This window comes from Cygnus olor, chromosome 1, assembly GCF_009769625.2.
Source record: "Cygnus olor isolate bCygOlo1 chromosome 1, bCygOlo1.pri.v2, whole genome shotgun sequence".
Classification (NCBI taxonomy): Eukaryota; Metazoa; Chordata; class Aves; order Anseriformes; family Anatidae; genus Cygnus; species Cygnus olor.
Genome location: NC_049169.1, coordinates 121,794,084 through 121,817,953, shown reverse-complemented (window position 1 = coordinate 121,817,953; position 23,870 = coordinate 121,794,084). Strand labels below are relative to the sequence as shown.

Sequence of the window (23,870 nt, the reverse complement as noted above, 5' to 3'; positions counted from 1 at the left end):
TCAACTGGAATAAAAACCCTGAAGATTCTGGCTTTTGTGCTTATACTGGTAACTCTTAAGTCACACTGCTTACAGAAATATGTCTATTATACTCATTAAAGTCTAACTTTGAATTACATTTGGAAACTATTACTGCCTTTGATAAATAGCAAATTGATTTGCCATTTATAAAAACAAACAAGGTACACATTCTACACAAAATAAAGCAAGTAAAAAAAGTTTAATAGAGAACATCTATGAAGAATTGCAAAAAAGTCAAAGATTGGGAGGTTATTTTTAAATAGAATTGTCATAATATTGCATAGCTTTAATCTTTAGAAAATAAAAACATAAATTAAGGAGAAGCTCATCAAATTGATTCATTTCCTCTGAAGCTTTTTTTCCCCACCCTTACTTCATTATCTGTATGAAGTTGCAGGAGCTGTGCTATTTAAAAAGCTTGGGTACATAAAGTAAAGATTGTATGATGTTTACACAATGTTATATTTAAATACCTGTTTATTCTAGTTTGCAAGTTACACATTGGAGAATACCTAATATTAATAATTACATTTAGTCTTGAGAAAAAGTCCTGGGAAAAAGCAAGACACATCTCTGCTCTTTTACTGTCCTCGATAAAGCATTCTATTCTAACAGAACCATATGTACAATAATAATTTTCACTACATAATGCATCACGGCTCCAAAACATTTTGTTTTACTGTTGATGAAAACGTTGTTTCTTAAGCTGAATGAGTTTATAGACATCTTTGAATACAGTAAAGTAAGTAAATTTGAAAATTCCTTCTATTTTCTATCAGTTCCTATGTATAGAATACATAAAGCCAGTAATGAGTCAATACACAAATATAGCAAGAGATTTAAAAAAGATAAAATAAAATACAGTCTTTGATCAGAATTAGGAAAGTAATTACAAAAGATATGTTAGATCTTGCTAGATCTTGGAAATGTAAGAAACTTTAAATAGCAGGCCTTCCTACTGCTGTGTTCATACACATGGAAAGATAACAGTGAGTAACCTTTCTGTGTTTTTACTTTGCTAGTAATTTACATCCCAATTTTGTACTGTGGTTTCTGGCTGTGTAAGTGATAGAGAGGAGGTATGAAGATGAGTATTTATAGAACTGTGTGAAGAAATAATCTCTTACTGACCAAAGAATCTTCCTTTCAAGACTATAAGCCAAAGTAAGACGCATCTTTCTTAAGCAATTGTGTGAAATATAGTGAACTCTCAAGATCTCACTTGAGAGGTCAATAAAGCTCTATTGCAGTAAATATGTGAATGGTAGGATTAAATGCAAACATTTCAATGAAGAATATTTATGAAGAATTACATTACTGAGGCCTAAATGATTCCTTCTGAAGTTTGTTTTGACAGTTTCTTAAACCAAAACATAAATGTATGGATAGTCTGTAGATGATGTCTTCCAGAAGAGTGAGTTTGTTGGTTTTTGAAAAAAGAAAAGTTATATTTTATAATTGATTGTTAGGAGAGCTGTGCTTGAAGTCATTTGAAAAGAATCTGAGACTCTGTGCAACTCCATAAAAGTGCCTTTATTGAATCATTTGCTGTATTTGACAGCTTTATGGCAACATCATCAACGCATCATCACTTTCACAACAAAACGTATGGAAACTCCATAGTGAATTACAGCTGTACTGTTCTTCTTGGCATCTTAAAATAGCTGTCTCTGTTGTACTGCCATCCATGTAGTTTTCACTCAGAGCTATTGAATACCACTTGTATTTCAAGTTTACCACTTGAAAATACAAATTCATACAATCTGGAATTTATCATACAGTAGTAAAACTTCTAGTTACCCAGATTGTAAAAGAAAACTGTAAAAGAGAACTGTAGTTATATACAGTTTGTTTGCCTGGTTATCTTGTTGATTTTTTGAGCTAAATTACTGAATGAACCCTAGTATTCGCTGGATTCCAAGTATTTCAAGAACTTTTCAAGAACCTGGTTAATAGTCTTTCTATGTCATAAAGATGCAAACTTTATTAATCATCCTGATGCACTTCTTTACAGCTGAAGCTCTGTTTGTTTATCTTGTGAGACTTCTACGTCTTCATGGAAATAAAAGATAGGAGAAACTACTTGTTAAAGAATAAATAAATAGGAACAAGATAAAACTTTGTCTTTGAAATCAATAGCATGTTAATGGGAAGAGTGCCATATTTGAAATCACTTCCTTGGCACAGATTTGCTGCTGTAGCATTTGCAACAAAGCTATTGGATGTTTTAAGAAGGAGTAAGAAGTTATTTTGGAACACTGGGGAGAGATGATGCTTAAGAGTGGGAAATAACGTGCTACAGAAATGTCTGAGTGATTGGGGAATTAGAGTTATGTGTTACTTATTATGCCATATATCATATGTTTTAGTGAACAAAAGGTGATATCTAAACTGCCTACTTCAGTGTTCTCAAAAGAGCGGCCAGGCTTCAAGAAGATGACGTTTCTCCGTTTTTGGGTGTATTCTTGAGTAAAAGAGGCACAGCTGCTTTGGTAGCCCCAGAGCTGCTAAGCACATTAGGTGAGCTCAGTGCTGTTGGCTATGCTAGTGCTGCTCACCTTGTCATGCCTGTGAAGAGAGAGAATTACTGAACTTTGTGTTGCATGGAAATTCAGGTGGAACACAGCTATTTAATTCTAGATAGGTAATTTAAATAGATAGGAATGGTCTCATAAGTTTTATTTTTCTAGAATTCAGCTGTTGGAGAACAGCATCCTGGATTGCTGTGCCTCATAGAGGCATTTAATTTTGCCCAGATTGTAATAGTAAAATATGTCATCTGTCCTCCCCAAAAGTTAGAAGAGCAGAATGGTAGACCAAATTTCTCACAAGGAAAATCTAACTACAAAGTGAGTTCTCTGGTAACTGTGAGCTTGTGAACAGCAAAAACTAAGTCTGGTGAGGCGTGCAAGTCTGTGCTGCAGAAAGAAAGTCTTTTAGAAAGAGCAACATCGAAATAACAATTTCATTCTTTAATAATTTTGTCCAGGATCAGAAAAGTTAAATAAATAAATTTCCCACACCTCTGAATAAGGAAAGCATTCTTTGGAAGGGGAGTGCTTCATGCTAATTGTTATCTGTTATTATGTGATGTGACCATGAAGATAGCTTGGTGATATGCCATCATCAGAAAGAGAACAGACTTCCCACTTAGTCTAGGGAAGGATCTGTCTAGGGAAGGATCTGCTATGGCACCAGACACAGACCTGGTGTCTGACTCTGTTTTGTGTCTTCTTTTTTAACCTCTGTTGTTCATCATTTAGGGATTGAGTGAATCGATACAAGTGGTCAGTCAGAATACAGACCAAAAAAAAAAAAACTTCAAATGTATAGTGCCAAGAAAATTTAAGCTTCTTTAATATTCTGCAGTTTACTCTTAAAAGGCTTGGAGACTGGGATGATAGAGCTGGAAAAAAAAAAGTAGTAAAAGGGCTAAAGTGTGTAAGTCTTCAGCCTCTCTAGCCTTCAGCTTACCCAGTCACCAATTAGAAGAAAATTGCTGTTGCCCAGAAGTGTGAGCAAACAAAATCTTATTTACAGGTTGTCAGCAGGTAATTCCTTACCTCAAGTACTGTTGTCTGCTTCCCTACTAAGATAAGTCCTATTAATAGTGTTGTTTGGGGCATCTTCTCCTTTTTTTATTCTCAAGGGGAGCCATATTTTATCACACTGCTTTTATGTAACTACCTGTCTTTGTTCTTAATGTCTTTGTAAAAAGCTTTGACATTAGTGGAACTCTGCGTGCATGTAACAATCTGAAGGAGTTTTTTTGTTTTTTTTTTTTTGTTTTTTTTTGTTTTTTTTTAAGTAAAGGAGACAGAGCAGTGTCTCAGTGGCTTCAGAAAGAAGCAACTTTGTTTGCAAAAGTGTAATAAGCAAAACGTAAAGGAAAGGTAAGGAACTGCCACACAGGTTGACTCCAGGTCCTACTAATTTGTTCTATTGTCTCCAAAATCTATGTTAACACAGTAGACCTTAGCAAGCAGAGCAGTTTCTCTGGCCCTGGCTCAGCTGTCCCTGCGAGCAAGATTCCTAGGGAAGGACCGGGGGCATCATCCTGGGCTATGCTCAGTGTGTGCCAGTCTGCAAGGCAAAGCAACTGCACTAGGTGGGAGCCCTGTACAGCACAGCAGGCTTCAAAAGCGCTATGTTAGAGCGCACACAGCTCTTTTGCTGGAAATAAGGACAGTCCTATATTCAGGACAGCACAGCACTGTGAAGGGGTGCAACGGAACTACCCCAGCAGCAACTGCAGCAAGAACAAGTGGATCCTGTCTATACAGATAGTTAGCAGGCTTGTCTCCAACTAAACTGGATAGTATCCTTCTTCTTCATACAACATAGAAGAAGAAAATAACAATTAAAATATAAACATTACTGAAGTTTTTTACTTAAAGAAATACTTAGCATGACAGTAGTCCACATTTGGCTACATTAGGGAAAAACAAAAACAAAAAAACAACAACAACAAAAAAACACACAAACTTGTGTTACATTATAAAGTCCTAACTATTTTTTCCCCCAGAAATATCAAGATCTCTTTAAATTTCAAAAGTAATAAATACTTCTTGAATAGCGTTTAGTACCTACAATTATACAAATATAAACTAACTAAGCATGAAAAAAAATCATGAATCTAGTATGCTGCCTCAGAAGACTGGATCAAAATTATTCCTGATCATACTTTGTCTTTCCATTGCAGAAACTCAGACCTATTTCTAACAGTAAGAAATATTTGCTTACTTTTAAACTTTCACGAACAACAACAGGATAACATTAGAAGATACTATACATGTATTTACTGTATAAGGTGCAGATTTGCATTAAAGGATATTGACTGTTTCACCATAGAAAATTAACTGCTAAATCAGTTCAAAATGAATCATGTATACTTTAAGTTCAAAGCCAACTAATTGTTTTGGGAGCTTTTATAGATAAAAAAATCTATGAAATCATCATATACATACATTCACCACACCACAAGCCACAAATTCAAGCTGTGATATAGTTGGGTTACCACATATTCTTTCATGATTCAGTCTCTTTTCTTTTTTTTTTTTTTTGCTATATGAGAAAGAAGCATTTAATCTATCTTAGAAAGCAATTTCACTTAAACTGAAGTACAGTTTTCCAACAGAAGGAAATTTAGTCTAGCATACAATTCTCATGAGCGCTTATAGGAATTATGCTTGCATATAATGTAAAGTCTACAATTCTTATCTTCAGAAGGCTTGCCTCAGAATTAAAAATGAAAACATATACTATAAAATACTGATGGGAGTATGACATACTGGTTTTGAATGAGAGCTGTGAAGTTAAGGTGTATGTACAAACTGTCTGAACTCAGCTGAGTATGTGATTTTAAAAGTAATTTGCATGTTAAACAGCAACAAGTTCTTATGTAACATATGAGTACTATCCATTTCTCCTCAAACTTCAAATGAAATGAATATATCTTCTCTCTCTCTGAGTCGTATTAAGTTTCAAGCCAGGAAGATAACAGTTATGCAATATTGTTACTTTATATAGTACCTAGTCTAAATAGTATATGTACATGCTACTACCAACAAGGCAGTCGAAACATGCAATATGATTTTGAAACATTATGGAAAATATTAACCCGATGGTTAAAAAAGAAAGAAAGATGTCATTAATGTTTTATTCAAAATTATGAGGATAGAGATGCTTAGCCTTTATCTACACCTTCAAAGTCATGTTTCAGGGAGCAATTCCCTGGTCTCCAGACCAAAACATACAGAACAGTTCGCATCCACTGAAAGTGAGCTGTGTCCACATGCACAGCATTTGACCTGGGTCTTCTCTAGGCTGTACAGAGGACCTCTAGGTCGAAAAGACGATTTGTTGTTGTTGTATTTGAGTCCTAAGCAGCCAAATTAATAACCAAGGATATATAACAGCCTGCCACAGAAGGCTGTTTTTTCAGCATGATCCTGAGTGTTTGTTTCATCTTATGGTGAACAGCACAAGGACATGCAAAGGTGACAACATTATTTCTCCTAATTTTTCTACCTTACACTGCTTTTGGTTAATTCTGAAAAGGAAGTCAGAACTGAAGAACTGACACAAACCTAGTATGTATCATCAGGCTTATGCCACCTTAGGGGAGATGAAAGAAGAGGCTGCAACTGTACTGCAGGTGTTGAGTTGAAAGCTTCTTACAAGCTCATGGCTATACTCTATGAATTCTTCTTTTTTTTTTCCCCCATCTTATTTTAAGAATAATAGTATTTCATTATCTATGGTGATCACGTTCTGTATTTACTGCAAATTTTCAACTACAAAGACAATTTAACGTGAAAATCTTGAAAGCTGTCATCACTGACTTCCAGTTGCATAGTGATATGTAGTTCGGGAAAATCTCTGTGACAACTCTCCTGATGGAACTCTCCCATTCATGAGAAATGCATAAAATGTCTAAAAAAATATTAAGCTTATCAAGTATTACAACGTCTTTCATATTTCCTGAAACACCATATGATAGCAGAATCATCACTTACTGCGGTCAGTAATTATTGTTCTGGCCTCTTGATTACTCGTCTTGTTTTTTAGGTTTTGTGCTGCAGTTATTAGTTCATCCAGCTGGGGACGTCTTTGCTCCAGATCCTGTAGTATTGCCTAGTTGCACAGAAATACAAAAAATAAAATAAAGGAAAAAGCATGTAGAGTTGTTGAGAAGACCATGTGTAGGGGCTTTTTCCTGAGCCACTTTGATTTAAAGCAGAAAACCCTTTTGCAGTTTCAAATCTAATGAAGAATTTGGTCTGGACCTTCCAAATATTGTCCATATATTGTTATATATGTGCAAATATAGCATATATATTTATTTATATATATATATATATATATATTAAAAATCAAGTCTATCTTGTAATCACCATTATAAATGAAGCCTATATAAGTAGATATAAAATGACAACCATTCTTCATTTTTAACCCATCAAATTATGCAACGGTAAGCCTAAACCTATAAATCTATATAAACCTTTTTTTCTCTGCAAACCTATAGAAACGATACTATTCTCCTAGACTATACATTTTTGTTTTGTTTTGTTTAAAGACATAGGGGTTTACATTCTTATCAGATTAGGCAGGATTTTTCTAGTAACTCATGAAGTCTAATACTGTTTGTTTCTTAACATTTTAAGATTTAATTACTTTCTAGTGGTTTAAAGCCAATACATGACTGTTAATGTTAATTTTTCTGTCCTGACACCTTACCTAGAAGAAAAATAATCACCAGTCACAGTAATTTACGTTGATCAAGATGTTATATAAAGCCCAGACAATCTAACTAGGAAATCAGAAGGGGATCTACAGCTACTCACAGGGAAAAAGATGGGCTTCAGAATAACGAACCATAATCTTTATGAGGTAATAAATACTGAAATACAACAGTTTTATACACAAGCAAAATGAGAACTCAAGAAAAGTAAGGCATATAAGATTTATGCATATATTAGTTTAACTTACACTGAAGGATTAGGGAACAGAAAACAAGGAATCAGATCAATAGTTTCCCAGATAAAAATCATCTAAAGTGTGTACTTAAAAGACATGGACCAAATCTAGCAACTTCAAGCCCCTGTAATGCAGCTTTGCAGAATTAGGAGTTAGAAGTTATTTATAATATTTATTACCAAATTATGATAAAATAATGTTTTGGCCCACAATTCTGAGTCACCAGAACACAGGAGTATGTTGGCATACTGCTAGTAGGTACAGCAGTATATCAATGTCAAGCTGACAACAAAGGTCACTGGAGGATTTTTATTTTTCAGAGTTCTTATGTGGATAATGGTTAGATAATCTGTTAGTATACTCATCTGTTTACAGACATCTGTTTGGACTGTTTTGTCTAAGTATTTTTTTTCTTAAAATGCTTTTATTCTAAATAATCATACTTTATTTTTAAAGCTGTAATTCCCTAATTGCATTCCACAAAAAAAGACCTGCATCATCTGACCTTAAATTTGGTCCTCCAACCTAGATTAGAGTTACATAATTTCACCAAGTTGAAGGTGACAGGTAAAAGACTAATATCATTTCCTGTGTAAGGGGATTATCAAAAGAGCATGAGGATATCACTTTCAGTAAGTACAGCATGCATCATCAAGAGCAAGCTACAAGTTCCACAGAATTTCAGTTTTGTTCAGTTATAAACTGTTCAGAAACAAAAAAAATAATTTTCAAGATACGCATCCAGTTATACCCTGTGAAATTCCAGTTTTTAACTTCTGTATCAGAATTTCCTTGAAAGCCTATTATAACTGACTTTCTAAACTCAAACATCCATAGCTTTGGATGGTATTTTCACTTCTATACTGACTGGATTGCATACAGAGACACTCAGTTAATGCAGCAGATTGAGTAATTAAGGAAAGAACAAATTTCTCATTAGAAGTCACTCCTTAGTGAAAGTACTTAAGAAAAAGGAATAAAATCTACTGATGCAGTTACTACCTCTAGATATCTGTGTCCTCAAAACTATATTTTGAAGGAGGACAAGTTAATGAGGGACATGAATTTTACAATAGAAAGAGCAGTCCCATTGCAGCCTAACAACATCTGCATTATACACATTACCAAAATGGACTGTGCAGAAGGAACATTAAAGTAAGTACAACATGCTCAGATAATTGCATGGCCTCTGAAGTAATATTTCCCTTCTCCTCTTCTTCTCCCACCTTGAAACTGTTTAGAAGAGGACAAGCAAATTAAATTATTCTAAGGTCTTACACCAACAGTGACTCCCAAACTGTTCCCTAAAGTTCCCTAAACATATTTTTTTCTTATTTCATACTTTTAATATAATGATTTATCTGATCCAGCCTAAATCTCCAAACAGATTAAACATTACGTTAGCAGCAAAGAAGAAAGCTTTTACTGTATGAAATCTAGAAAGAAATAAACAATAGGTAAGAATGGCTCAATAAGGATCCTCTCAGTACAAAAATGAGCAACAGGTATGCCTAAATGCTGTACTGAATGATTTACCTGCAAGACCCATTAGCTATTCTTGAAATAGACATTCAAAAAACAACAGCAACAAAAAAGCAACACCTCTTTAAAGTGTTTTTTTTTGTTGTTTGTTTTTTGCTAACTCTGCTGCTTTCCTGGGGAGAAGAGTCTTGTCCCTATATGGACTGTGAGGACATCCTTCCCTCTGCCATTTAATGGGAATAAAATTACTGCCTGCCAGATGTACTAATGTGTTTTTTTGAAAGGTCAGGAAGGGCATCTTGAAACCTTTATACTATGAAAAGATCTAAAGATTCTTGGACCTGTCAAGGAGACAATAATGTATAGCTACAGAGCAGATGCTTTTTTCTCAAGTCTTAGAAAGATTGCTCAGAATAAGGAAAAAACAATATTCCTCAAATCAATATATTCTTTCTTTGATTCAGTGTCTGCCCAGAACCTTACTCAAACAAGGTACAACTTTTTTGTTGCTAAAAAAATATCAGTTAAACTTGGTACAATATTAATTGATACAATTTCACCAATTGGTACAATTTCAAAGATTTAATAAATACATATTCCATACGGAACCTAAGTTGCGCATACAAATACAAAACCTGATGGAAACATGGATAGAAGTAGTTGGTAAAATACATGATTCCTGAGCCTTCCTGTGATCCTGTAGCATAAACATAAACAGCAACACTTAAGATCTACTTATCTTTCTTGAAGTATTATCAAAATCAGAAAAACCTTCCTTGACTGGATACATTAATCATACAAATTGACTTTGTGGGTAACAAGAGAGAAGTGCTTTGATGAACATGCAGTAAAAGGCCACTAAACATGAGTTTGCGGAAAAAAAAAAAAAAAAAAAAAAGAGGAATATATATATGGAGACACCATAAAAACTTTTATAAATTCAGCCAACTATTTAAGGTTGTAAAACTGGATCATCAACTGGAACATAAGTGGAAACTAGTAGAAAATGTTGTTACGACAGCCATGGGAAGAAAACCTCCTTAATAGTGGCACCCTGGTGGAAGCACAGCAGATGTAACAGACCAGATGCCTCTAATTTGGAATGTCTGCACACTAAATGAAAATTTCTATGTTATTTAGAAACGGGTAATACAGAAATAAAAGTTATTATGAAAGAATTTTCAAAATAAGTTAAGCAGAAATCTATCTAGTCTCCACCAGGTCACTAAAAGCAACGGTACAAATGTGGGGAGTCATCAACATAAAAAGATACTTTTTGTTCCATAAACACTTACATTCTTATAAATATAATTTCCTGTTACTATTATTTATCTGATGTTCTGTAAAAGTACAATAATGTATGCTGTAAAACATTAAAAAACATATTTTAATCAATAATTATGTGTTAAGTGTAGGCCAACAGGAGTAGGTTAACAATGAACAAGGATTATGGAGAACCACAGTTGTAGAAATACAACTTTAAACCCCCAAAGAACTTTTATTTTTTTTCCATATATTTATGAATGCCAAAGCAATAGTGCTTGGTGACACCACAATAATGGAAAAATTATTCAGTCATCAAACCTGCCTACATTTTGTTAGAAAGCGATGCTACTCACTTTCAACAATCTTTCCACATTTGTGGACAGCAGCTGCTCAAAAGAAAAATCTAATTTTCAGGTTCCTAATTTTTATGATTCCTTTACACAAAAGGGGGGTTAAGTTATGGATCAAACTGTTTAAGTCAGCAACAGAAATAACTTGTATAAGATTTCCAAAAAAAATAAACCAAAAACTGGAAGATACGAGAGTCACAAATTAAACATTGAAATGCAAGGCTTGCGATTGAGAATTAAAATATTCTCTACCTTTACAACATATAGCATCCTGCAGCCTGTATATTTATCACTCCAGCCACCTGTTCTACAGCTTATATACAATAAAACATAGGACCTCTAAATTATTTTTTTTCTTTCTTCATCTTTTCTGACTTAAGAAAGCTAATAGCAAGTAAGCCCAAGGCTGATGTTTGCTAAAGAGATTTAGAGCAGACCCTCCTGATTAAGAGTAAATTGGAAGCACCACTTTGTCATAAACAACACGTGGTGAAGACTAAAACTTCCCAGCTGTTTGTGACGGTTTGATTAGGACCACCACCAACCTTGTTTAATGAGATGAACCAATGGACCACAAAAGCAATTCCTGAGTTGAACAATTAATATGAGAATGGGAACAAGAAGAAAAGATATTTTTCTTCTTATGAACCTAGTCCTTCCTCCAAACTCACAATATTATTCTTAGAAGAAGCATAATTCCATTAAATAGTTGTCGAGGAAATGGTTTTCTTATCTTTTGAAAAATCTTAGAATCTAAATCTTAAGTTTAAACAAAAACTGAATCAATTATTTCCTAAGCAAAATGTATAGCCATGACAACTTTTAATTAAGACAACTGAATTTCTTAAAGCAGGTTGGCTCTCTAAAAATAATGTGTTATATACACACCTACAAAAAGAAAAAAGCCATGGAAAAAAGGCTTGCTAACAATTTCAAAAAATGTAGATATGCTACACCTACAATTCATCTACATAATAAAATTGGCTTTGTTAAGTTATTCCACCCAAGCAAAATTTGAATTTGTTTTCTTGTCACTAAGCAGGAAGGGAGTAAGAGAGAAAGTGATTGTTTACATATTCTCTGCATTTAAAAAAAATATGAAACAATTAAAGTAATTAAATGCAATGGAGTTCTCTTTTTAAGACAACTTTTGTTTTGGCTATTAGCTGTTTCATGTTTTCCCTTCAAAGCATGCATAATTTTAAGAAAATAAGAAGAGCTAGACTTACTATTCAACAGCATTGCTAGCTGATTGGTACCTGTCAGTGAAATCAAAACATTAACAGATAAGGCACTATGACCTGAGTAATTTATATAGCTTAAGTTTACATAAGCACTTATTTTTATGCCCACTCCAGAACTGCCTGTGCAGCCCTCACCACTGGTTTAGTGAATATATCAACACCAAAAGTGCTGTTGTGGGAAAGCCACAAGTGACAACTTATCAGCTGTCTCACTAGAGGCACTAAAAAGCATCGTAGAACTTTTCGTGTGATTTTTGTGACAGTAAATCAACAAATTTGGTGGCATTATGAATGTCTGAGAAATGCTCTTGTACAACCTATGAATTCTGGTTCATAACAGGAAGTTATGACAGCAAAAAGTGCAATGTGCTTTTGACATATGCTAACAAAGCCAAGCAGAATGGAGAGTAATTGATTTAAATCTCCATGCTTTGACCAACAATGTAAGGCAATGGTGATGGCTAGAGCTGGGAAAACTCTCACCCTCTCTCTTCCTCCCCTGTTCACCGTCTATAGAAAATGACTTTGGGAGCAGTCATTGCCTAGGGAAAAAAAAAAAAAAAAGAAAAAAAAAAAAAAAAAGGAAAGACAGGACTTTGCCTGAATCTGTTGCAGCAAAGTAAGATCTCTAAAGAAAGGTGACTGAACTGTAGAAGATAAAACAAACAAACAAAACAAACAGACAAACAAAAACTTTTAAATCTGAATTCACAGAGATATCAACTATCGTGCTCCAGAACTGCAGGAGGCAGATACCCAGATATGCACAAATGGGCTAGTCAGCAAGGACAAGTACATGCAGCATGGGTCAAGGTCACAAGGAGTTTTCAGACCACCAAACTGGGTATCAACACTAGGAAAAATATGGCACACACACCTCCCCTTTATGCTGGTATCCCAGAAAGGATGAGGAGAATCCAAGATTTTCCATCTTTATCAAAGGAACCTACAATTTCACAAGAAGTTGCAAGAATGCTAGCTAAAAACAAATAAATAATTTAAATTATTCTTAACAGCTACCAAGGCAACTTGTACTACAGTATGTGGAATGATAGAGGACTGTAGCAGAAGTGGCTGAATTACTGACTTTTCCTGGATAATTGGTAAATGAAGATTAATGCAGCATCTTCAGGAATGCTATGCAGTTTCAGAAACTTAGCTACTATGTGCTAAATATGATTCCCAGATAAGATATTTTTTGGACAGACTGTGCCATTTTTACAATAATGCATAGGAAAACAATCCAAATTGATGAACAGTGGCAGCTATCTCAGACACCATCTATGGGAACACAAGCAGTGAACAGAGGGGCATTACATAAGGAGCATACTGTCCATGCTATTTTGTAAATATGGTGCATGTCCAGGGAGGGAGTCAAACCTTCCTCAGCTCCCTCATTCTAAGTGAGATATCTTGATGGACTGCACTGGAGTCCATCTAGGATGGAGAGAAGATCAAGAGGAGAATAGGAAAAAATGACAGCTTAGTATGGTTTGGGTACCAAGTGGGACAATATTTAAAGATTCAGATGCTTAGCTATAATGAGATTCATTCAACTAAAAGAACGTGGTGATAAACCATGTGTAAGATCTCAAGACTGACACAGGATGACAGTTCTAGGAGAAAATCTGAGCAGAAGTGAACTGTGTATGAAATTACAGCCTTTTGTCCCCATACAATGTGGATATTTGACACTACTTTTATTTGCAATAAAGTATGAGTGTTATGTAAAAGAACATGAGTTTATCCATTACTTGATTACCTAAAGAATCAGACAAAACTATTCCAGGATATCTGATGTCCTTGCAGACAATTACACTCAAAAACTTTATTGATGGGAGCCAGTATTAGGAGGTACAGAGCTTCCCCAACTTCTATATTAGACAGCAAACAGAAATCTCTCATCACATAGTTACCATTTTTGGAATGTTATTTGCAAAATTTACTATTTTATTTCTCCTATATAACTGAAGTTTTTCAGAGGAAGGATTTTTCCACTGTGCTTACAAATGTGTGTTACCAAGAAAATGGAGAAGAGCTGTTCTGTTTCTCAAAGCTGCAGCTTTTGTTTTTGCTTTACTGGAGTTTGTTTTTTTGGATGATGGTGGTAGTGTGAACTCCTTTTATCTGAGATTGATCCAGTGAAAATTGCACTTGTCAATGCACTTCAAAAGCAAAGTAAAATGTTCTTTACCTTGTCACATATTTAAACAGAAAGTATGTTTACCTTGCATACAACAGTGTTGAATACACATAACATTATGTTATGAACAGAGGCAACACAAACAGGTATTTTTAGCTATCCTTTTCATTTTCATTTTTTTTTTTAATTTAAAAAAATAACTACTATATTTTTGTGGAGAAGAAAAGCTAAGAGCTTGACCAAAGATGCTCCCCCAGTTATCCAATTTTACAGGGAAAAAAATTGCTTGAGTCAATATTTTGCTCTCCACAAAGTAAAATACAGAGTGACTTCCTCAATTTCCACTATAACCTCCGGAAATCCATCTTTACTTTTACACAGAGTTTTCTCCAGGAATAACAAATGAATAACAATTCATAACAATTAAGAAAAATAAAACAGATTGGCACAGCATCATTTGAAAAACAAACCCAAAATCTGTTACATCAGTTGGTTCTTACAACGAACTTAATAGCTCCTGGGTGATGGAAAGTGGGTGAGGGTGTTGTGTCATTCTTATTTACCAACTTCTGATAAGAAATGGAATAACTTTAGCCCAGATCTAGTAACTTGGATCCTTCTCTTCATTCATATTTCATTATCACTCTAAAAAATGAGAACAACACAAAGTGAAAAACCCAATTTTTGTACCTAAACCTTTCTGGCATATTCAGAAGGGTTTTATTCCTACCATTATAATTCTGTCTTTCAGTCTTTTTGTTTTGCTTTGTTTTTAAATTTTTGTTTGAGGATTATATATTAGTTTTCTTTGATCATTTTACTTTTTACTTCTAGCCTTTATTCCCTCATGTTTCAGTAGCTATGTACTTAATTAAGTCCAACAATAACGCAGAAGGTAAAGGTTGAATACAGGTAGAAACAAAAAAAAAAAAAAAAAAAAATTCTGATGTTCATATTTCATTAACAGTGAAGGAAGGAGGGCAATGTATGCAATGTGGATATTGCAAGTCCAAAAAATTATTTTAAGATTGGGGAGATTATGAAGAGAAAGCAGTAGTGTACTGTAAAATTGGTTATTAAATGGTTGAACTGGGCAAGTCTTTTATAACTAATTTTAAAGAGATCTCAAGTTCTTAGTTGCCAACAGGAATTACTGAATTATTAATACCAACTTGTCTCAGTAGTGTCACAAAGATCCCAGTCTTTTGAAAATACGATATTTAACACTCAAAAACTACAATTTGCACTTCGTGTCATAAAAAGATAAGGGGTAGGCTGAGAAACAGATTTAAGTGCTGCATACTTGATCACTACATGTAGCTGAAGTAGGAGCTGTGGCTGAGTTAGGTCCCCAAGTTATTTTGCAGTGTGAAAAGCAGGTGGAGAGTAGATGTCTCAGAAGGGAACTCAGCCATGTGTAGGCTGCGTGGAAAGATGCCTAGCCGCTGCATGACTAGAAAGACTACACAAGCACTCCTTTGATCAGTTCTGTGTTGTCTCAGGTGGACGGTGTCCCGATGAACTCTTTTCTGAGTAATGCTGCCAATTCAACAGAGGAGGCACAGACTAACACCGACCAGAACAGCCTGGTGTAAGGAACATCTCTGAAAGGTAGGGGACAAGAAAGACACTGAAAGCAGGTGACTCACTACCTAGACGGGTGTCTTATCCACTAGCAAACATACAAAACAACACAAAAAGGAAGCAGCTCTTCCTCCTGCATTTCCAGTGAATTCCCTTTCGATATGCTGACAGAGAACACCCAGTAGATTAAAACATATTCAAGCGAGGCAGGTGAAGGAGGGCTTAATGTGAGGATGGGCACTGGGTTTTAAACTTCTGCACAGTGGGTTGGAAGAGCTTCAGTTCCCAGGCAAAAGCCAAAGCAAAGGAGCACAGGAACCTGCAACTGTTGTAGAGCTGAGTGCCAGCAGAATTAGTCAAGGGCATCAAGGTTGAAGGCTGGGAGACAGGCACCTACGTTCTGCAATTAGCCTCATCTTGCACTGTTCTGGCATTTTATGGAGCCATTCCTTGGTCATTACAGCTTCCTGCAGAGAGTGAGTATGTTCCTGCTAAGGGCCACTGAAGACAACAGCTTTCTGACAAAACAGTAATTATTTATTATGCAGACAAAAGTGTTAAAAAGATATATTGGCAGGAAACTGAAGATGGCAAAGTTCAAACACAAAAGATGTAAATTCCTAGTAGTGAATCTATTTAAAAACAAACAAACAAACAAAAAAAACAGAGCAGATCACTAAAGAGTGTTAAGAGATTCCTAATTAATAGAATTGCATAAATCAAGGTCATTTTTTTTTTTAAATAGTCAGCCACAACTTTGAAGAGCAGGAACAGCTACAAAAAAATCCCATGGATTATGGTTTCATAAACAGTACACGACTTTATTAGTCCATTCTAATCTTTAGATCTATGAATTTATGAAAAATTTAAAATACATTTTGGATTAAATTTCAATTCATATCTATAATTCCAATTTATCTGAGGTAGATTTTCATTGGCTGTTTCCTCAGATAAGTATCAGTCCTACTTAGTTTCCCTTCCCTCACACAGTCATAATGTAATTTAAATATATTTAATCAATTTCTGACTGAGAGCAGTGTTTAAGCATAAACTTAAGCATATAACTGGAGCCACTTCTTGTTCAGACAAGGGGAACTCTTACTATGAACAGTTAGTGTATTTCATCTGTAACCATTGCTTGAGGCAGAAGGTGCAGACATTGATTAGTAGCTTGCAGAGGAGACACACAATTCTACTTTAGTGGAAGAAAAATCAGCAGTTTTATTTCTCAGAACATATGGTTTTATTATCTGAATGACAGTTTCAAAAATATACCTGATATAAACAGAAAACAAAGAATCACTTGTAAAGTGGAAAGACAATACTATAATAAATGTAGGCACAAATGATTTCCTTTACATGTATATTTATGTATACAGACACATAAATATGTGTACACACAAGCAGATATAGATACTGATTTTTCAATGGGCCTTTTCAATAGCTAAGATGGAGCTCAAGGAAAATTATTCTGAAAACTAATGGCCTTTCTCCAATTTCTCTTCTGTAACTGAAGGGTAACTGAGGCCTGAGGGAAATGAGCTTGAGCATTCGAGTCTGGTAGGAACAGAGGAGGAGGATTTCTTGGGATATGATTACAGTCCACTTATGAACATAATAAATGTTGCTTGCAAAAATGGAAATAACCTTAAAATAAACTTCACCATTAAAAGTAAAAATGAAAATAATCTTCCTTATATTATATTTGTACATTAATTTTGAAATGCTGACATTTTTCCACAGACAGGTTTTTCTGTGAATTGTGATAGATTGTTTTGCTACTGTAATTCCCTTGCTTTAGAGAAAGAGCTTGGTTTTCAGACAGTCAGCTTTTTATTGAGACAAAAGAACGAAAATAGGCATGAGACTGTCTCTTCCAGTGTATTTTTATTTACACTTAGTTCTTGTTATGTTTTGTCAAATATGAACATTTTATAGATAAAGTACTTCCACAGTTCCAGAGAGAAATAGGCTTGTCTCCAGGTTTTAGCTGGACTGTTCTCATATGCTTGCTCTCCCTTGTAAGATGGGCCTTAGCTATACGATAAACTATGTTACACATTGCTTTGCATTAAAAATTCTGACTGCATTCAGAGATTCACTACATTCAGTTCCATAACAGTGACACTCATGGCTGAAAAAATAACTCTGAAGACAGGATTAATGTATATAATCCCTTTTTATAGTGTTGTTTTTCAACATGAGAGGTTACTCTTTTGAATTCACAGACCTCAGTTCCTAAACCCAGGGGCTTATAGCACCACCTTCTAACAATTCATTAATACAAAATGTTCATCTTTACTAGCTAATCCAACATGATTTTGAGATTTTCACTTTTAACTTTTTCCATGCCAATACGGTATTTATCGTACTAGCACTGACACATGATTTGTCATAAAGCACAATACAGTGGTACATATACACTTCTGGGATAATCATTTACAAGTTTAACATACCTGAAAATTTGCCCTTATCTTATCTGTGATATTTTCACTTCTTACTTAGTAAACTAGTAATGTGCAAGAAAATGTCATACGATATAAAGGATAAACTAAGGATTGATGCAGCCAATTCTCCAGGGGTGGCAAACCCGAATTAACTAGGAGGCTGTGAAGATGCATCTGGACCCTTGTCTCTGTCTCTCCTTCTCCCTGTTAGCATAACAAAGTCAGTTCAACTGAAAGGCCATATTGGGAGGTGGAAACAAGAGCTTGCAAATGTGTTACATTTTTAAAAATTAATGATTTGTATCTCCCTATGGAAATGAGAGTATTGCTAGATTGTGACAAGCAGTTCTTCAAGAGCTAAATCCTGGAAGGACTCCAGACTGAGGTCACTGGCTTTCTGCAAAACCAGCCTGCAAAACTGGGAGGTATTTTACAGTCTATGCTGCTGAAAAATGTATCTATCTTGGCAAAATTTTCTTATTCAACTTTTTGACTTTAATCCTTCTACTCTCTTGAAAATTATCACATACACTTCTGAAAGCAACCTTCTTTTCCACCAGTGGCTTTTTCCACCAGACAAAAAACAAGATTTATTTTTTCTTGAGAACTACATGTGAAGGAAAACAATTCTTTTGTCAGTTATTAATTATTAACACAAGAAAACAAAGTTTAGGAAGCTACTATTTATGTTGTTTCTACTTTGTCCCTCCAGAGTACCCTTCTAAACACCTTCATTCCAAGCATTAGAAAATGCAAAGATGTACATTGCAGCCATTGTCCAACAGACTTGAAGAACTCTCTAGAAACATAGGCTAAGGCTCATAAAAACAAGAATGAACAACTGTGCTAAGAAATAAAAGAGAAATATTACACACAAGACAGAACAGATGCCATTATCGCTTAGCCCTGATGAACCAGCTAAAAGCAACATCAGTTTATTTATCCATGACAGAATAATATATTTTGGTTAAAACCAAAACAAAACTCTGAAGCACTGACAAGTTTCAGAGCTATGCCTCAGCATGTCCAAAGGCTCTGTGTCAGCTGCTTTCTCAGAAAGGGTATTGAGGGCTATGGAGGCAGCACTGGCTGATCATTTCTCATCTGTACCATGGCACTGATGCCACTATGCTGGCTTACTCCCACGCCCCTCTTCTTGCTTTCAGTCTGTGCCTTGTGCTGGAAAGTACAGAAAATAAAAGTAGCAGGACCCCTGCCCTAAATAAAATAACTGAATAAACAAACAAACAAACAAACCAAAAGAAAGAAGCAAGCTGGCAAAGGGAACATAAATTAGCTGGTCTGCTTTACTGGAGATGGGTACCTGAAGAATGGAGGATGGTGGTTGTTAGTATGCATATACCTAAAGTCACCATATGTCATTTTGAAATTTGGGCAACACCGGGACAGTATGCCAAAGAAGGGCAACACCAAAAACAGTGGCATAGAACATTATTAAGGCTGTGGTAATAGAGAAGTCATGGTTTTCATTTTATTTTATAAACAGATTCTTAACAGTGGAATAATTGCTGTGATTTTATTTTTCATCCTCTGTATACCAGGTCTGATCTAAATCAGCCTGGTTTAACTTCTTTGAGCATAACCCTACTTTTCTTTAAAAAAGCAACTACAGCAAAACCACAAAAACAAACACACAAAGAAATAAACAAAACAAAAGTAGTTTCAAAAACCTGAATAAACCTTACTCAGTTTCTAAAATTTTAGATTCCTTTAAAACTTTGATTACTCACTGCTGCAGATGTGCAGGCATTCAAGATAACATAATTATAACTGATCCAGCATGTATGGCAAGGTAGTTCCCTTGTGAAATGATGGTTTTTTGTTTTCTAATGTCACTGTATATCAAAGAGAAATGTTTCAAACTGTCTTCATGGCATGAGACATTGCATATCAGAGTCATCAGATCACCCAAGTTGCTCTCTAGGAGGACTGCTCCCCTCCATAAACAACTAAAGTTACATAGGAAATACATTAAGAGAGATTTCTGTACATACAGACAATTGCATGGAATTTCTGGCTGAGGGCACATTTATTGAATTACCTCCAAACTGCATCTCTATCCACAAACTAGCAATCACTCAAACCCTGAACAGTCTGGAAGCACGATCATACTCATTACTCATACTGAACAAAAAAGTCATCTCCTGCCACAGAAGCATTAGCCCCAGGGCCAGCTGGAGGTGCCCGGTGCCCAGTACCACTGCAAGTTGGACATGAGATCTCTGAAAGAGGGAGCAGCAGTCCCTGCCCCACACTGCTCCCTTCCTACCCCCCTACCCAGCCACTGCCGTACCACAGCCCGCAGCACCTGTCTGAGGAGGCCGCGAGCTCCAGGCTCAGCACAAGCACACGAAGGCAGCTCGGGCCTGACACTGGCAGCCCAGGAGGACAACTTCATGGCTCCAAATACTTGAGGAAGGAAGCGCAGAAGTCACAGGCAAGCAGTGGTCAGGGGAAAACAGGAGTGAGAATGAACAGCAGGAGAGGGGCATGACAGGCAGGAGATGGAGGTTTAGGAAAAGCAGTGATACGCAAGAGAGCAGATAATTGATATTTGAGCTGTGCAGTCCAGAAAGGCAGTCAATTCTCAATTACCTATGGATGATTTAACCTGAATTCTGGATTAAGTACTGCATGGGCTAGAGACACTAAAGCTGATTCAGTAAAGAGCAAGCTTAGGTCAGACAGACTTAACTAATGCATGCAGAGCACTGTGTGAACACAGCTATGTAATTTCTGGGGCCAGCTCAGCAGTACGGTGCCTTACAGGAGCAGCCTGAGTTAATGAGACCTGATGAGTCTCAACTGACTGCACGCAGAACCACTTACCTTATCCTGCATCTGCTCCCCAGCTTTATGTCATTGAAAACAGCTGCAATGAGCCTATCTGTTATCAATGCACCACCACAGTACAGCAGTACTACTAGCATCTCTGTATGTATGCAGGTGAGTGAGAGAGAAAGAGGTCAGAGTCAGACCTTCACTGTTGCATATTCCATATATTTTTCTTAAAGGTACAACACTTGTGGATCATCTTCATGGAGCATTCTAAGAATTCCTGTACTAATGGCCCTTCATAATTTAATCTTAAACATATTTCTTATTATTCATCCTGGAAGGATATTTTCAAATATTTGTTCACTATTTCAACCTCTATGTCACTGTTTAGTCTGGCTATTGATTAGAACTTGCTGTCAGCAATCCTTTTAGCTATCTATTTGTTGTTGTTGCTCTTCCCTACATCTTCTACCATAAAAATATACATAGATAGTAGGTATTTGAAATGTATATATGTATACATATATGTATACACACACATTGACACATTTATATGTATAGGTAATATGAATCAGTAGTCAATAATCTGATAAGGAAGTATACTCATCACAGGTGGCCTAAACAGCTTTCTGCACTGTCATCCACTGTTATGCCACCACTGGCAACACCTTTCAAACCTACTGCCCAGTTCTGTTCTGCAACACTGTACAAAGCAGAGATTATTCTCATAGATGCTCTAAGGTTTGTAATCATTTTGGTTGCAACATTTTAAAAAAGCAGAATCAGTTGCTGAAACTTTCGATATGTTAGTCTGAAAAAAAAAAAAAAAAAAAAAAAAAAAGCTTGTTCTAGCACTAATCCTAGCTGACAGCTTCAAGGCAGAAGGTCTCTGTGTGAAAGAAAACAAACAAGCAATATAAATTTTGTTTGTTGTAGGACACCATTTTTACCTAACTCAGAATGAACTGTAATGTGGCAACTCATGAATTTCAGTTGTAATACTTGAGAACTTGTTTAAGCAATCTCCTAGTCTTTCATAGTTACCTTTGAGAACCTGAAATGGATGAGTATTGTTCACTTTTGAAAGAAGGATAGAGAACCCAAGAAATTTTTGATGAATAAGTCTGAGTTCTGTTCTAAAACACATTATCCATCAAACAATCTGTGAGCAAAGGAAAAAATAAGAGGTAGCAGCCAACAGTTTATCAAGAATAAGTAATAACCAATCAACTGACTTTCATCTGGAGCATAAGATTTGTTAAGTGAACAATAGGTAGAAGTTATGTCTGATACCCTGAACAAGGCTTCTGCCCATGTGAAATTAACACAAGCAAGCTAGGAAATTTTCATCTAAGGGGAAATTAAACTCATTGAAAAGCATAACTTAAATGAAGTACTATGTGGAAAGGCAATACCAAGTGAAGTTATGTACAGATTTGTACTATATCTAATATTAATCACTGTTTTCATTAGTTGCTTGGTTGATGTAGTAGAGGGTAGATTTAGTACAATCTCAATGATACCAAACCCAAAAAGCTGCAGACACTCAAGAAGACAGGAACACAGTTCAAAGTGGTCTCGAAAAAAACTAAGAATTCAATTCAATAAGTGCAAAGCATTCAAATAACTTAGCTGAATAAACCGGATGAACATACAAATGGATTGCAAATGACTGGACAGATGGTCAAAAGTCTAGAAACAAGGAAAGAAATTAAAACAAACAAACAAACAGGATTTGTTTAGTCTAGAGAAGATTGAATTAACTCAGTATCTGCTTTAAAATATATAAAGCTATTGCTGAGAGAAAGAGAATAAACTGTTCTCAGTTTTCATGGTGGTGACATAATTAGCCTAAATTGCAGCAGGGGATATTAAGGCTGGAGAAAAACATCTTTTGAGCTGCAAGGATTGCAAAGCAGTGAAACAAAATTTCTGCAAAGCTACAGAAAAAATCCTGACTTAAAGAGCAGGTTAGACAGAAATTGGTCAGAAATTATTTAAGTGTAGCTGATCCTGCCTGAGGCAAAAATCTGGACTATACAACCTTTCAAACCTCCTTCAAGACATAATTATTACACCTATCATTTCTTTATGGAAAAAAAATACAAAAAGAAAAAAAAAAAAGCATGGAAAATAACATCGAATGCTATGATAATTCATAGCATCATTTTTCACAGAAGTTCAACTGTTGGTTTGCATAAAAATATGATCAAGTACATTTCCTATAGCTAACACATTTTCAACTTTTAATTACTTGATAGCAATAAGGAAAAATGAGAAAGGGAGAATGAGAAACAGCGCCTGCAGACTAACTGACTATATTAGAAGAATACCACTTACTAAATAATTTTTTGCAGTTTCCCAAATCAAGCAACTTCCTCTGAGCTAAGTTACTGCTATTGAAATCGGTCCCTCTTTGTCACTGCAGTTTCTCATAGTATGGTATTTTCCCTGGAATGACAGTGCAAAATAGTTGGGTAGCATTTCATCTTCTCTGTTTTTCCTTCTACTGCAAACTGCCAGCCTCGATTTCTTAGCTAAGATTTACAGAGCTTGCTTTACTTTAACTGGCATACCAGGTTTCTCAGAAGTTTTGGGCAGAATGGTAGTTAGATGTGCATTGTAACATATGGATGCATAGTATATGGGAAAGATAGGTTGTGTGAGTGCTAGGATACCATTATATATTTAAAAGTATTTCATAGTGCCTAATACCAGTTAATCCCAACAATTAACCTAGAATTCATATTCCAGGTCTAATGAATATGATGAGCCTGCAATCAGGAGTAACACCAACTGAAGAGGGAGATCAGAGATGTTGTGATGGCAGGAGGTGACAGTAATGCAAAGCTTCAGTCACACTGTGTTGTGATTCTGAAACTGGCAACGTCAGGCATATATGCCTGCCTTCCCCATCTGGTAAATGTTGGTAAAAACCACTCTGAAGAATAAAATTAACACCTCCTATCATATGTTTGGAAAGAGCTAAGATAGCTTTTTGTTAAAGGAAGTCTTGGGCTTATTTAAGCATGCAGAGAAAGATGATTTGGTTCAG

General features: G+C 35.5%; 1 protein-coding gene across 19 annotated transcripts in view; it reads right to left on the bottom strand.

The window, feature by feature from the left end:
* DMD (dystrophin) overlaps positions 1–23,870 on the bottom strand; it is a 1,063,969-nt gene that overhangs the window by 295,005 nt on the left and 745,094 nt on the right. For 17 of the 19 annotated variants that reach the window (XM_040530986.1, XM_040530983.1, XM_040530994.1 and 14 more), the window contains one exon: positions 6,540–6,657. In XM_040530986.1, the coding sequence (XP_040386920.1) occupies positions 6,540–6,657 (118 nt within the window). Of the gene's footprint in view, positions 1–6,539; positions 6,658–10,601; positions 10,647–10,850; positions 10,977–23,870 lie in introns of those variants that run through there. The other 2 variants (XM_040531046.1, XM_040531056.1) reach the window with 2 other exon arrangements.